Source organism: Diadema setosum, chromosome 5 (genome assembly GCF_964275005.1).
Source record: "Diadema setosum chromosome 5, eeDiaSeto1, whole genome shotgun sequence".
NCBI classification, from domain to species: domain Eukaryota; kingdom Metazoa; phylum Echinodermata; class Echinoidea; order Diadematoida; family Diadematidae; genus Diadema; species Diadema setosum.
Genome location: NC_092689.1, coordinates 10,028,036 through 10,043,333, shown reverse-complemented (window position 1 = coordinate 10,043,333; position 15,298 = coordinate 10,028,036). Strand labels below are relative to the sequence as shown.

At 37.2% G+C, this 15,298-nt stretch overlaps 1 protein-coding gene across 1 annotated transcript in view; it reads left to right on the top strand.

Moving 5' to 3' along the window:
- LOC140229071 (thymidine phosphorylase-like) overlaps positions 1-12,494 on the top strand; it is a 32,896-nt gene extending 20,402 nt beyond the window's left edge. Inside the window, exons 6-9 of the mRNA XM_072309331.1 lie at positions 836-998; positions 8,400-8,633; positions 9,718-9,858; positions 10,551-12,494. Of these exons, the coding sequence (XP_072165432.1) occupies positions 836-998; positions 8,400-8,633; positions 9,718-9,858; positions 10,551-10,708 (696 nt within the window). The 3' untranslated portion in view covers positions 10,709-12,494. The remainder of the gene's footprint in view (positions 1-835; positions 999-8,399; positions 8,634-9,717; positions 9,859-10,550) is intronic.
- Positions 12,495-15,298: the final 2,804 nt, after the last annotated feature.

Genomic DNA, 15,298 nt, shown 5'->3' with positions numbered 1-15,298 from the left:
AACAACAAATGACAAACTGACATTGCTGTATGCAGAAGCTAAAAATTCAACTAGAAATAGTAGACATAATGCCATAAAGGAGGATTTTCATTTTACCTCTAATATGCTCTGAAGGCAGAATTTAGGAAAGAAAAGAGAGAATGGAATGAAAAGATTAAAGAGAATGATTATATAGAAAAGGAGAGGAGAATAGATTAGAAGAGAGAGCTGTTACCCCTTCATGAATGCCAGCGTGGTGAAATTTCAATCATAAGTTGCCACATTGAAAAAAGCTAGTTGCACGAATAAAGTATATGCACATTGGGTTTGAATGATATATGCCCTATGCTACTCTTAATCCGTTCAGGATGGTTTGATTTTGCTACAACACGAATTTCCTATAGATGCTTACCAGAGTATACTCAGGACTCGTCCTCAACAGGTTAGAAAAAATTGATTTAGCTTTTTAGCAAAGATCCCAGTGTTATGCACCAGGAGAGTGTTATGTGCCAGTCACGTTCGTATCATCTGCATTATTAAGGATGCATTGAATTAGAACTCAGATTTCCATTTACCCCAGTAAGTATACCATTAAAAGAAAAATATCTCTGATTGTCATTGTGTATGCTACCATTCATGCAAAAACTTGTGTCCTTGGTTGCACTATGATTGCCCTAGCTGGTTCAACTGTTTTTCATGTGAATGAACGCTTCAAGGCAAATTGCTGAATAAAATGGTGTAGCATTATAAGTAAGGCTTCTTTCTGACTATTCCATCAGTAGGCCTACAACACTCTCTCACCTGAATTATAATCTTTCTTTTGATTCTCATCTTTGTTTTCTTTTTTCTTCTTGAGGTTAATACAAGCTGTGGCCTTGGCACCGAGACTACGGCTGTCTTGACGCGAATGGATGACCCCATTGGTTGCTGCATCGGTAATACCTTGGAGGTGGCTGAATCCATACAGTGCCTGAAAGGCAAGGGCCCTACAGACCTCCATGATCTGGTTGTAGAGCTTGGTGAGTCTGATATACAGAAACAGGGTCCTGTTTCATAAAGCTGTTTGTAATGTTACGCATGACTTTACGAACAACTTAAATATGGCAAGGCAAGTGGGTTTCCTAGTCATTGTTAATTTCGATAGCTAAAGTTGAAATTTGCAGATGATAATGATCATTCTTACATGTTCACACACATTTTTAGTTGAAAGTGTATTTCGCCCCAATGTCGTACTTTGTTAAAATGTAAGAAAAAAATGGGCACATTGTCATATATTGGCACTTCATATTCCAGTCGTTTGTAATGTCATGGGTAACTTTACGAATGGCTTTTATATTAAACGGGGCCCAGGTCATAGCCAGTCAAATTTCTTTGTCTCTATCCGTTCTTCAATCAAATATCTGCATAATATAGTAATCTACAAGTTTTCATTTTGTTGCTAATATAGTGCCAGTGGTGATGGTGGCAATTGTGCTTTGCTTGTTGAATGTGTTTGTTTGTTTGTTTGTTGTTTTTGTATAGGGATGGTGAGAGAAGTGAAGTCAGCCATTTACACTTGCAGTTTTGTTTATATCTTATTTTTAGAGTTTCCTAGGTTCTTATTTGTGCTCACTCAATGTTTCGATTTTGCTGCATCTATCAAAGGTGTCATGTTTTCCAGCTAGTGTGTGTGTAGCATCAAATTCAGTGTTTTTATTCAGCTCTAACTGCGCAGGCAGTAGATTAGTCCGATTTACATGAGGAAGGACACTTGTCCATCCCTAAAAGAGTATCGGCCAAATTGCTTCCTGAAGTGACCACTTCCTTCCCTCCTTCCATCGCCCCATGCAGTCCTTGCCCATATGATGGAAAGAAGTGTCTGTCCTTGAACAATCCAGCAGTCTCGAAGATATGATAAGCAGAACTATTCCAGTGACACACCTATGTTATGTGCAAAAACAGTCAGTTGCTACCCAAAAATGTTCATACACGTAAACCATCTCTATGGAACTTTGAGGAACAGTTTCTGAGGGAACAAATCTATAGGTATATACATATTGCTTCAATAGATAGACAAACAGTTTTGAATTAAAAAAAACTAACAAACAAACAAACTGAAATGCTCAGCAGACACTGATGAGCAATGAGGAATTGCAGCTGTGAGTGACGTATGGTTTATCAGATGATAAAAATGACATCCCACTGATAATTGAAATATTGCTCGTTAGAAGGCAGTCACGTAAAAAAGGATCCCCCCCCCCCCACACACACACATTCACAAGTTAATGACTATATAGGGCCTATATGTTCGAAACTGGGAAGCTGCCCAGAAGCTTTCGTCCATGGTGTAGTACTTGAATGACAATGCTTTGAGAAAGATGCCATAGTACCAAAACAAACTGCTGAAGTCATACTAGTAACAGACACAATTGACTACACTCATGGTATGGGTTCGATTGCCTAATTACAAGGCAGGAAGTACCTATATTGAATTTGTGCTGGGCCAATCATAAGTTGGATTTCCTCCTCCCTGTGTACCCCACATTTATCTGTCTTGTAAAATGCAGTTACGCCAGTATGACATTAAGTGAACATCTACATAATATGTCTATATTAGGAACAAGGTTAAAAATGGTGAAGAAAGTATGGGATATAAAGCAACTTTATATATCAAACTTCTAATTTTGAATAATGAGACAAAATCTTCAATGTTTGCAGTTGATATATTGTCCTGTCATCTTCAGTTGCAGTGATTAATTGTTTGATACATATCTCAAAACACATTGACTTTGCATTGATCCTTTTTCCTGTTTTGACAAAATTCAATGATTGCATCAATTTTATTATACCCCCGCCAAACGAAGTTTGAAGGGGGTATATAGGAATCAGCGGACGGTCGGGCGGGCGGTCGGGCGGTCGGTCCGTTGCAAATCTTGCGTCACGAACTACTTCCTCAATTTTCAACCAATTCCCATAAAACTTGGCACAGATGTGTGCCTTGGGTTGTAGATGTGCAAGACGTATTTTTTGACAGTACCCAAAAGTACGTTGCCGTGGTAACGGCATATTATGGGCAAAAATGGGTACAAATCTTGCGTCGCGAACTCCTCCCACAGTTTTTGATCAATTTTTATGAAATTTGGTACAGATGTTCATCTGAATATGTTAATGTGCAAGACACATATTTCCGCAGTGGCAAAAAGTGAGTTGCCATGGTAACGGCATGTTATTGGTAAAATATAGGGCAAAATGCTTCATGGCAAAACTGCTTCATCAGTGTTCTTCCAATTCTCATGGAATTCATATTGAATGTTTGTCTTAGGATATAGGTCAGCATGACACATTTCTTGACAGTGACAAAAAGTATGTTGGCATGGTAACAGCTCACATATTATGAGCCAAAATGATGGAAAATTTTGTGTTGCAAACTACTTCCTCAGTTTTTGCCCAATTTCCATGAAACTTGGTACAGATGTGTGCCTTTGGTTGTAGATGTGCAAGACTCATTTTTTGACAGTACCCGAAAGTACGTTGCCATGGTAACGGCATATTAATGGCAGAAGATCAAGGAAAGATCTTGCGGATTTAACTACTTCCTCAGTTTTTTGACCAAAGCTTATGAAATGTGGCACACACCTTGATCTTGGTGGGAAGATGTGGAAGACATATTTTTCGGACGTGTCGGAAGCTGCGTTGCCATGGTAACGGCATATAAATGGCAGAAGATCAAGGAAAGATCTTGCGGATTGAACTACTTCCTCTGTATTCGACTGAAGCTCATGAAATGTGGCACACACATTGGTCTTGGTGGGAAGATGTGCAAGACATATTTTTTGGACGTGTGGGAAGCTGCGTTGCCATGGTAACGGCATATTAATGGCGGAAGATCAAGGAAAGATCTTGTGGATTGAACTACTTCCTCAGTTTTTGACAAAAGCTTATGAAATGTGGCACACACAATAGTCTTAGTGGGAAGATGTGCAAGACATATTTTTCGGACGTGTCGGAAGCTGCGTTGCCATGGTAATGGCATTTAAATGGCAGAAGATCAAGGAGAGATCATTCCTTGGGTAAGACTGTCGTCACGGGGCGGGGGTATTAATCACCTTCAGTGATATTTCTAGTTAATTTATGTCTTTCTAACATGTATCAGTGTGCTACAGAAAGTTGTGCTCCCTGAGCATGCTATGACTGCAGTTGACAGAAAACTTTGGAAACCAATGATAGAGGGTATATTTCGCAAGATACTCTTACTTGCCTGAAAATGTGTCCATCTATGCCCTAAGTACGCAGGCTTGTAGACACATGATTCACATGTAATAAAGATGCCAATGTCCTTCTACTATATCGACTACAGATAAAACTGATTCATGCCTGATTTTTTTTTTTTACTTACTTCCCCATTTCCACTATACAAATTTGCTTGTCAATAATTGAATAAAGAAATGATTCAATCAAAATCATTAGCAACTGCCCTAAAAAAAATGATAATGATATTCTCTGATAGATGCATTTTGTCGCTGGGGTGACAAGACCTTGTATCTGAAATTTTGGTGAAAATGACTTTTTTTGATTAATGGTCAAATAATGGGTTTAAGTGATGTCCTGTCCAAATCCTAACTGTCTTACCCCAAAAATGAAGCCACCACGGCATGTCGAAGGAAAGGCTGTCCCATTTGCCATAGTACTTTGAGCACCATGTTTTTTGGCTCTCCTGCGACATTTGACATTCTGTATGAGGTCTTGTCGTCCAGCAATGATTTGTGATATTGCACGAGTATCTTATTGGAAATTTGTATGGCTTGCTCTTTTTCTCTTTGCACAGGCCCTCTGAAAGAAAACATATACGCAAGTCCTTAGCTTGTTTACAATTGCCACTTACAATATAGACAGTTTTGTAGAGGTGCATGTGGAAATTTGCTCTCTAAAACTCTGTTTCATACTCCAATACTGTTTCTGCATCTAGGCCTTTAAGGCCTTGTGGTTATTTTACTTCAAGGAAGTCTTCTTCTTTTTCTTTGAGGAAGTGAAACCACTGAACTGGCAGGTGTGGTCCATTGAAACACACTTTGCAAGGGCAGACCAATTTGTTGATAATGCCTGTATTATAACACCTCTGAAAAAAAAAATATATGCCTGTGTGATGTGGCTTAAACTGAATGCTCTCTGTGAAGGACATCATGCATAATTTTAGGAATAATTGAAAACTCACTTCTCTCCCTCAAAGTGTGAGGGATGTACAGAAGAAGATATGAAAACATGAAGTCTTAAAGTGGCTGTTTTAGGGTTACTTAAAATGTGTAGGCTGGCTTGGGGGGAAAATCCAGCCAGGGCCCAATAGGACACAGATGTTTGTACAGTTGAACATGACAAACATATTGCACTGAGTGAAGACACAAGATGCCTGTAAAGCTATGCAATACACAAGACTGCTTGGTACAAACTTGTTGTGATGGTTACAGGCAGATGCATTGCGATTGAGTAAGGTTTGTAGAAATAAGTATATTGCATGTTGCAATATACATTGGAAAATTTCATACTCCCAACAAGCTTTTGCTGTATCAAAACAGAATAGTGAATGGTGTCAAATGGCCAAATTTTTGAAGTTTTGAAGTTTGACATGACATTTTAAATCCTTTTTGATTGGAGGGAGGTTAGATGGATGTTGAGGCAACATGCATCTGTAGGAATGTATTTTATGTTGAAATGACAGCTAAATAATAATGATAGTAATAATAATGTTTTGAACAATATGGAAGGCAATAGCTGATGCAATTGTGATAGAAAACAATAACCTTACATGTATGTGAAGGTCATCATGCTGGTGTTGCAATAAGATGCAGTGTTTCACTACTGGCACATTTATTTCATTTTGGGTAAACAACAAAAAAGAAACAGCAAGTATAGAACCACCAGAAGAGGGTGAGGTGAAGTCGCTTGTGCAAATTCCATCGGATATCTGCTTTCAATTGTGCAATACTGTTTTTCAGTATGTCAAAAAGACAAAGATATATAAACCTGCTCCCTGGGAAGTGTCTGTGAAAATGACTGCATAGGCACATGTGCAACTCTGTAGGAGTCTGGCCTCGCTCCAACTTCTTTTTAAAACATATTCATGCTGAGAGGAATAGCATTGATCCTGTAACAATACATGGATTGCGCACAGCACGTCCACTCCTGGGGAATTTAGGCGGATGTGAAGCAATATGAGCCTACGTGGCACAGGATGGAACGCAACTTGTGCAGATGGAGACATAATAGAGTGGATTAGATTTATCTACCATCTTATCAGAAAAAAATAACATACAGAACATGCCTTTTTTGTGATGATGAGAACCTTACCCAATGTCTTCATGTTACATACTTCCTCCTTCCGCTCATATGATGGGAAGTGATGGATTATCGACTGTTTTTGTCGTGTTGCTCATCCTTTGAGGTAGTGCTTACCTTACATTGCATTCAACATAGTTCCAGGACAGTTTGGGGGAATTCTTGATCTTGAACATTTGCAAGAAACAAAGTCAAAACATTTTGAATTTTTTGGACAAATTTATCATTTCTATTAAAGTACTGTATATGCTTTATATTTCACAGATTTTTTATTTTTGTAAATTTCACATGTCAACTGATATCCATATGTAATGAGCAACTTGCAAAAGTATTACATAGCATAACATAAGAAACATAGGATCATTGCATGTTATCTTCAAATGGGAAATTGCTAACTTTTCCTCTTGAAAAGAATTATTCTTTCTCATTCTGTCGATATGATCCTTTATTGCAATTTTGTGAATAAAACCATTCAAAAAATGATCTTGGAAGTCCTAAGTCATAAAATATTATACTCACAAAATATGGCATATACATAACTTAATTCTAGTTGCTATCAGTGGCTTAAATTGCAAACACATGATCTCATGTATCTAGCCATTGCTCATATACTTCTGTACATATATGAATATGAGAAATGTGACCACTTTCAAAGAATTATGTGATCTGAGGTTATCATACTTTTCCTGCTTATTTTCAAGTTCCAGTGCTATTTTCTCTTCTTCTTCTTCTTCTTCTTCTTCTTCTTCTTCTTCTTCTTCTTCTTCTTCTTCTTCTTCTTCTTCTTCTTCTTCTTCTTCTTCTTCATTATTATTATTATTATTATTATTATTATTATTATTATTATTATTATTATTATTATTATTATTATTCTTTTTCTTCTTCTTCTTCTTCTTCTTCTTCTTCTTCTTCTTCTTCTTTTTGTGTGTGTATGGGGGGGGGGTGGGTGGGTGGGAGGTGATGAATTCATTCATTCATCCATTCATTTTATTTTTCCATCTCCAGCAGATATATCAACATTATAATGTACAATAAAATATATGTAATTGACAAAGAAGATAAGAACATTTTGTGAGTATGTGAAAATGCTTAGAATGCATGGGGAATAATAACTTATCTATCCTATCTGTGTAATCTTATACCACTAGTATTGACCTGCAATTTGACAAACTTCCTTGTTTTGTCTGCCCCATGATATTATTTGTTTCATTCATTCATTCATTCATTCATTCATTCATTCATTCATTCATTCATTCATTCATTCATTCATTCATTCATTCATTCATGCATTCATGCATTCATTCATTCATTCATTCATTCATTCATTCATTCATTCATTCATCCATTCATCCATCCATCCATCCATCCATCCATCCATCCATCCATTCATTCATTCATTCATTCATTCATTCATTCATTCATTCATTCATTCATTCATTCATTCATTCATTCATTCATTCATTCATTCATTCATTCATTCATTCATTCATTCATTCATTCATTCATTCATTCATTCATTCATTCATTCATTCATTCATTTATATTTGTCCACTTCCAGCAGAACATGTAAATATTTTCCAAAACTTGAATGCATAAATTACATCACAATGTATAAAAAAAAAAACATATAAGTTTGCAGAATATTAAAAGTGTACAGTGAGTTTCTTTCGATACACAAAGATCATCCTATTATAGACGGGTGTTTCTTCACTTGAGAAAAATGACAATAAAATATATACTGAATAAAATTGGAACTATCATTTGATTTTGTTATTGCAGTGTATTATGTCAAATGTGTTACAGTTTCATTGAAGTTTTCTAGTTTTTGGTATGATGAACTACACTTTTGCATTTGTGTTTTATACAATTAAATGAAATCAGATGGGAGTATGACAGCTAAGAGCTGATCCACGTGGGCAGTGTTGCAAACTCTCTATAAAATAAGTTTATTATTAACGAGAATGTGTACTAGATGTTTTCTGTCGGCAAGTACAGGCAATTGATAAAATGTCAAACTGGGTAGTAACTTGCCACATATTCAAAGAATTATGCAAGTGCTCTTTTATTTACATGGCAAGTGTTGCTTTCTGATGTATTCAATGTTTCGTTAGGTGCATACCTGCTCAAGGGAACACCAGAGGAGGGAAGGCAGGAAATGAAGAAAGTCCTCCAAGATGGGTCAGCCCTGGAGAAGTTCAAGGAGATGATTGTAGAACAGGGTGTCAAGAAAGAATTGGCTGATAAACTTTGTAGTCTGGAGATGGATGATATCGATGAAATCTGGGCTCCTCTGCCAGTCAGCAAAGATGACACTCCATATAAGGAACTAGAAAAAGAGGAAATTGGTTCCCCCAAATCAGGTGAGGCACAAGTTTTCCTAAAGAGACGAGGTCCATTGCGATTTGGTTATGATAAAAATGTCACCCTGTAAAAGCTCAGGTAAAACCATCCTTCAGGGTTAAGACCCCTCGACAACACAGAACAAAAACAAGCTGATCAAGCTGTCGTCAAAACTTCACTTAAAATGGTCAAATCTCATATATCACAAATCAGATATGCCTTTCCAGAGATTTACCAGATATGCCTTTTGTCAGGGGTGGATCCAGGAATTCTGTAAAGAGGGGATGCCTTTACAAAATTAAAGGGGGGGGGTGCACACACCCCTCCCCCATTTTTTTCTTTTTATTTCATTTTTTAAACAAAAATAATGGGGAGCGCGTGCCTGGTGTGCTCCCCCATGGATCCGCCACTGCTTTTTGGGAGATTTTTCATGTAATTTTCAAGTGCATCAATCTCATCACAAGAGATATGCATATCTCACCTAATCAAAGCTTTTATAACAAATGTGACATACATGGCTAAAAACATTTACCATGGAGATGATTGGCCATGTTTTTATGAGAGATCACAAGATTTTACTTTCGCAAATGTAATTCCCTTACGATAAACATTGAAGGTTTTGTCCTTGATCCTTCTTTTTTTTGTTTCAAAACGTTTGCAATATAGTATGATTTGTAACTTTTGCCAGAGGGATTATGAAATCTGCTCTCACCTTAAAGAGTGACCCAAATGCACAACCCTAGACCTATGTAAACACAGTTTCAAAGACAAGTCTGTAAATTAAAATGTTTGGCCTATAAAAGTTCTCAAAAGTAAGGTAGGATTAAGTGACAAACAAGAACTTTACAAAGTATAGATACTACAATGTAATCAAATGATTTGCTGAGGATTTCTTTTCCCTGCAGCAGCATTTCATGTTTTCTGTATCTTTAGGTGCATATGCTGTTATTGTGCCATAGCCCTGTTTTCATTAGAAAATAAGATGCTGCAAATGCCACGATCATCACCTCTTGATTTGATGAATTGAGACAAAATTGGAATAATGATCAGAATGAAGGGAATTGTGGCTCAATCCTTTCTACCCAACAGGCTTCGTGGCCGACATCGATGCCTTCTCAGTAGCTGACGTTTGTCTTTCCTTGGGGGCGGGGCGGAAGGTTGAAACAGATGTCATCAACCACTCAGCAGGGGTCAGGATCCTGGCACATGTGGGGTCAAAGGTCAAGCAAGGTAAGCGTGCTTTCACATTTTATGCTTTCCTACACCCTATCCTGCTTTCCTACACCTCATCCTGTTCTGGAGATCTCCAAATGGCACAGATTGAAGAAATGTAAAATGCCAGAAAAACATACAAACAAACAAACAGTCACAGATACAGGGGAATCACATAAGGAAGGGGTACTTGGGTCAACCGACATTTCCTCGTTTTATCAAGTATCTCATATATTCAGGGAAAAAAAACAGAAGAACGTATGGAATTGACCTGCAAAATCAGGTATCTCACTGGCCGATCTTGTTAATAAAGAGGTTCCACTGTATTGCTATTTGTGTGTGTGAAGCATCTTGGAAATAAAAAAAAAAAAGAAGAAATAAAACAGGCACTGTTTGTGAAGATGTGTTCCTGAGCTTGGATGAATAAAATGAGGCGTGCAGTGCTTGTGAATGAAACATTGTGGTATGTTGCCTATTCCATGCAAATTTATTTCAGACCAGACAGTGTATACTTTAACAGAGAAAGAATTGAATAATTCTGTATTTGTTTTCTGGTCAGATGTTGAAATGCTCCCCCCTTCCCCACTTCAGAGAAACCAACCCATGTTACCCATCCCACCCTTCTCCCATATTTCAGACCTTTATTGCACAATATCAGATGTGGATGTATTTTCCGCTAACATATACCCATCTTGTGCATTCATTTACAGATGAGCCATTGATGAAAGTCTACTACAAGAAAGATACTCTGTCAGCAGACATGAGAAAAAGACTGCAGGATGCCGTGTCAATTTCTCAGGAGAAACCAGAGCAAAAAGACATCGTGATCAGTGCTGTCAAAGCAGCTGAGCCTGTTGGCAAAAAGTAGAATCTTAAATGCTGTGTAGAAGTAATATCTTTACTGTGTGCTGCTTATACACAGTATGTACACACTACACATCTGAGAGAAACTTCTTTAAAATCTATTAAAGTAGAAAGCAATAAAAATAGTAACCAGCCATCTCAATTGCCATAGCTCATTCCAAAAAGAATTTAGTAACAGCAAAGCTGCAGCAACAGAATCAGGTTAGTCTTGCTTCACAATATATTGAGATAAACACTTTGCTGCATACAAGTTGAGTTCATTTTATTTGCTCGCAGCTCTGTTATGCCAGAAACAGACTGTTTCAGCCACAATCTGAAAAAAAAAAGATGCAGATCTAAAATCTTCAATCTAACTCATATTGTAGCATGGGTACAAACATATTAGTCATGATAGTGAAGGCTCGTGACAGAATTATGATAGGAAAATAAATATTGCAATGATATAGATATTTGTCCTTTCAGGACATGGAGCTGCGTTGGAGTTTTTGTTTGACAAAGTTGAAAACTTTGTCATACGTGAGAAAAAACCTGTACTTAGAGTGTGACACTATGAATGGCACCACACTCCTCAGTAAGCCATTTAAAGCATGCAGGCACTTGGGTTACAGGTTTAGGCACCATCAAATGACTGGGATATATTCTAAATCATGGTACCTCCTCAAACTTTACAAACTTTGAGAACTAGTATTAAATAGCCTCAGAGATGTAACTCATTCACCCTTTCAGTATCTTCCTTTGCATGTGGCAGGAAAGGAGAATGTGCAATATATTATTTTTACCCAGATAATCCAACACTTCCTGTTATTCTTGCAAATTAGAAGATTTATATAGTTTTTGTATGCACGTACTGCTCAGACAATTTATGTGTGTGGTAGTGGAAGTTGCTAAGAGGTAGTTTTAAAATAAGCGTGAGAAAAATACAAGTTATACACTGTACCTTTAATTTGTTTGCAGTACCTCAGCTACCTTCATATAGTTTGGAGAATAAAGGGAAATGTTTCTCTAATAAAATGGAGGACCATAACATTTTCAACGCAGAAGTTATGAATGCAAAGCAACTGATTAATTAGAAGTTCAGCAAATGTGGGCAAGCAATATTAAAGAAAGTTGAAGCCATCTGAATATCAGTGAATCATCTAATACAGCATTCCATAGGTGCAGTCAGACTGGCAAAGTTCGAGAAGTTTAAGATCATGATCTTTAAGAACTCAAAGTTTTTCCAGTGTGACCGCAAACTTGCCACAAAACTTTTCACAAAAATTCTCATGAAACTTCTCGCAGAACTTCCCACTTCAACCAGGGATATTTCCCCCTTATATATGCCACCCCCGCCGAACTTCTCGATTGTTTTTGCCAGTGTGACTGGACAATAAAAATATCGCGAAGACTTCGCTATCGTAAACTTCTCAATCTCTTGCCAATCTGACGGTACCTCATGAGCATTTTGAAGAGTCAGTGTGGTCATCTTAATCAGCAATCCAAACAAGCTGTAGGGGAACTATGCAGAATGTGTGTTATTGAAAGGACAACATATTGCCAATGCAAATTCTTTGCCGTGGTTTGTATGTAAACTTATGTCTCTGCTGCTGTACAAGCCTTCACCATCTTTATAGTGACTGCCGAGAGATTTAATAATTTCTTTCAAGCTTATCATGCCAGGTGTGTGCAGCAAAGCACTGTCCGATTATGACACAAGTACTCTGTGCCTTTGATACCATCTGCCACCAAAGAGATTTTGTACAGATATACACACATGATGCTGCAAACTTTTCTTCCATGCCTATTCAAGTGCAAGCAATGTGCCTCATACATGTGTGTTGTATAGTGCTAAACGTATGATGTCTATCAGAGTGCTTGGTGTTAAAAAGATTTGAATTGCCTATACCTTCTGAAAACTCTGTGTAGTGCATGTTTTTGTTAGTGGTATATACAGTCAGTTTTCTACTAATTTCTGCTGACTACCTTGTGCATGTTACTGGAAGGATAGGATCATGGTATTGTCTATTCAAAGTCCTAATGATATCTGGACTGATCAGTTTGACCAGTCAATCAGTCAGGGCAATGAAGGGACATGGAAAAATCATGACTATCTTGCAAATGACCCTGATGGATCACACCCTCAAACTGTTCTACAAATTCTGTTTGCCCATAATACATGCATATTGAAAATGCACGAAGTGAAGGTTGGCGCTGTCTTTCTGTTTAGTATTTATTTATTTTTTTTTTTTTGGGGGGGGGGGGGAATGGTTACCACTTTTAAAAAGTAGGTTCAAATTATATCAGCTTTAATATACTAGTTTAAATTTCGATGTCCAGAACAAACTAACAGTTGATCTTTCTTTTTCTTGGCTATCTTTTTTTTTTTTTTTTTTTTTCTTGCAAATTTGTTGTTTCTCTTCTACTGCTGCGTCCAAGGCGGAATGCGCAAATTGAAGAGAGCTCATTGTGCATGGATCTGAACATGGATAATGTTTGGCACAGAAATGACTGAGTAGTGTTGCAAAACTGCAGACTCAAGACATTTTTAGAAGTCATTTTAGAATGTGGATAGTTCTATTATGGTTGTTTATGGTCAAAGAAGGTCTTGCAACCTTTGTAATGGTGTAAAGTTCTTGGTAAATGAATTTTTTATAAAGCTTTTAGTAGCTAGACTTTGTAGGTGTACCAGCACAGTAAATTGATATTATCATAATAAGTGCATATGTGTGTGTGTTTATGTAGTATGTGGACCATTTGGACAAAGCAATGCCTATCAAGTGAGCAATATCTTTATCTAAAACATCATGGATATGGTGGATGAAGAGATGTTTATCTCATGCTAAAATTAGATTAAAGGGCCATTTGTAATTTCCAACATGACTGAGTAGAAGTGGGATATTTGGGTCCATTACTAAGGCAGTTTATCCTTGGTACAATGTTACTTACTACGTGTATATAAAACAGCAGTCATGATTCTGCTCCTAAGAAGGTTGGCATTCCGTTGAGCTTGCATTACTGTATAAGCTCTTATTTTCGTGAGGGTTTAGTTTTCACGAATTTCGTGAATCACAGTTGGACCGCGAATTTAATAACATGCGAAAATTTGTGAAAACCTCTCGCAAAAATGTCCATGACCTCATTTGCAAAAATATCTATGCAAGAAAATACAGTAATTCGCTGTGCACGATCAAAGTCTTCCATTCAAGAAGTATAGGCCTGTGTTATTCTAAATTTTATCAAATTCTTTTGACCATACACCATACAGATATTGATGTTAAGTTGGATATTCTTTATTGACAGCTTGCAGTCATCTGAAATAATTATGCCCTAGGCATATAATTCTAACTTGGTGGTATATATAAGCCATTCTATTCAATCATTTTTTTTTTTTTTAAAAATCAGGACAATTTTTTTCTAGGTAATCATTGCTCTTCTGAAAATAAGTGTTTTGCCCAGATCAGTGATATACAATATCTTATTTTTATACATATGCTGTGATGACAGCATTATTTTATACATATATATTTTATTCTTTCTGCACTATGTGCAGATTTTCTGTTGTAAATAAGAGGAAGAAGAAGAATATTATGTTTGTATATCAAAATATTGACAGAATGTCTTTTAGGATGCATGGCATCTCATGTATATAGATTTGTTTTTCTTCTTTTTAGTTTTGTTCCGTCTTCGTCAATGTAGATTTGACACGTTGTGTTTCAGGTGAATACAGCTGTTGAACCGATACTGGTATCCACAACAGATTGTTTATAGTAATTTTGTCAGGGCATGAAATTAAAATCACTTGAGAAAGCAAACCTGTGAGACTACCAAGTTGTTGTTTTTTCCCATCTACATCAATGTAGATTCATTTTGTGTGTGTGTGTGTGTGTGATTTCATTTATGTGTGTCCACTACGTGGTTGAATATACGTGTATAACATATACCTGTACATCCAGGACAAATCTGTGATTATAGAAATGGATATAATTCAACCTACAAGTTATGCAAGAACAAACACTGACACTTAATTGTTTCTGGCAAGCTCAAGTTTCTTTAATTGTGCGCGTGCCTGCAATTTTTTGCCGCTTATCAACCACACATTTAATATCTGTGTGTTTGTTTGTTTCCTTGTTCCTGTCAATCTTTTCAATTTACAGTCAAACCTGTCTATAGCGGCCACCCAAGGGAGATGGAAAAAGTGGCTGTTATAGACAGGTGGCTGCTATAGACAGGTAATCCAACTTTGTGTGCATTGCTTTACATGTACATGTATCATCGTTGTAACCTTACATGTACATGTATGTGTGTACGTGTGTATGTGTGTATGCATGTAAACCATGCCGGTGTACATGAAATTGTTGCACAGTAGTATGTGTATTGTCGTGAAGAAAGCTTAACACCAGTGCATTATTATGACTGAATGAGGGATGAATGCAGCGTTACGATCACTGAACGTTGCCCACACGGCTACAAAGCAGAAAAACACGCTGAATTATCGGCTCGGCTCCATTGGGTTTTTGGCCGCTATAGACAGGTTAAAATCTACCGTGGGAAACAAAATTTGTGGCCGCTGGCCGCGTTAGACAGGTGGCCGCTGTACGCAGGGTCTTTAACAGGG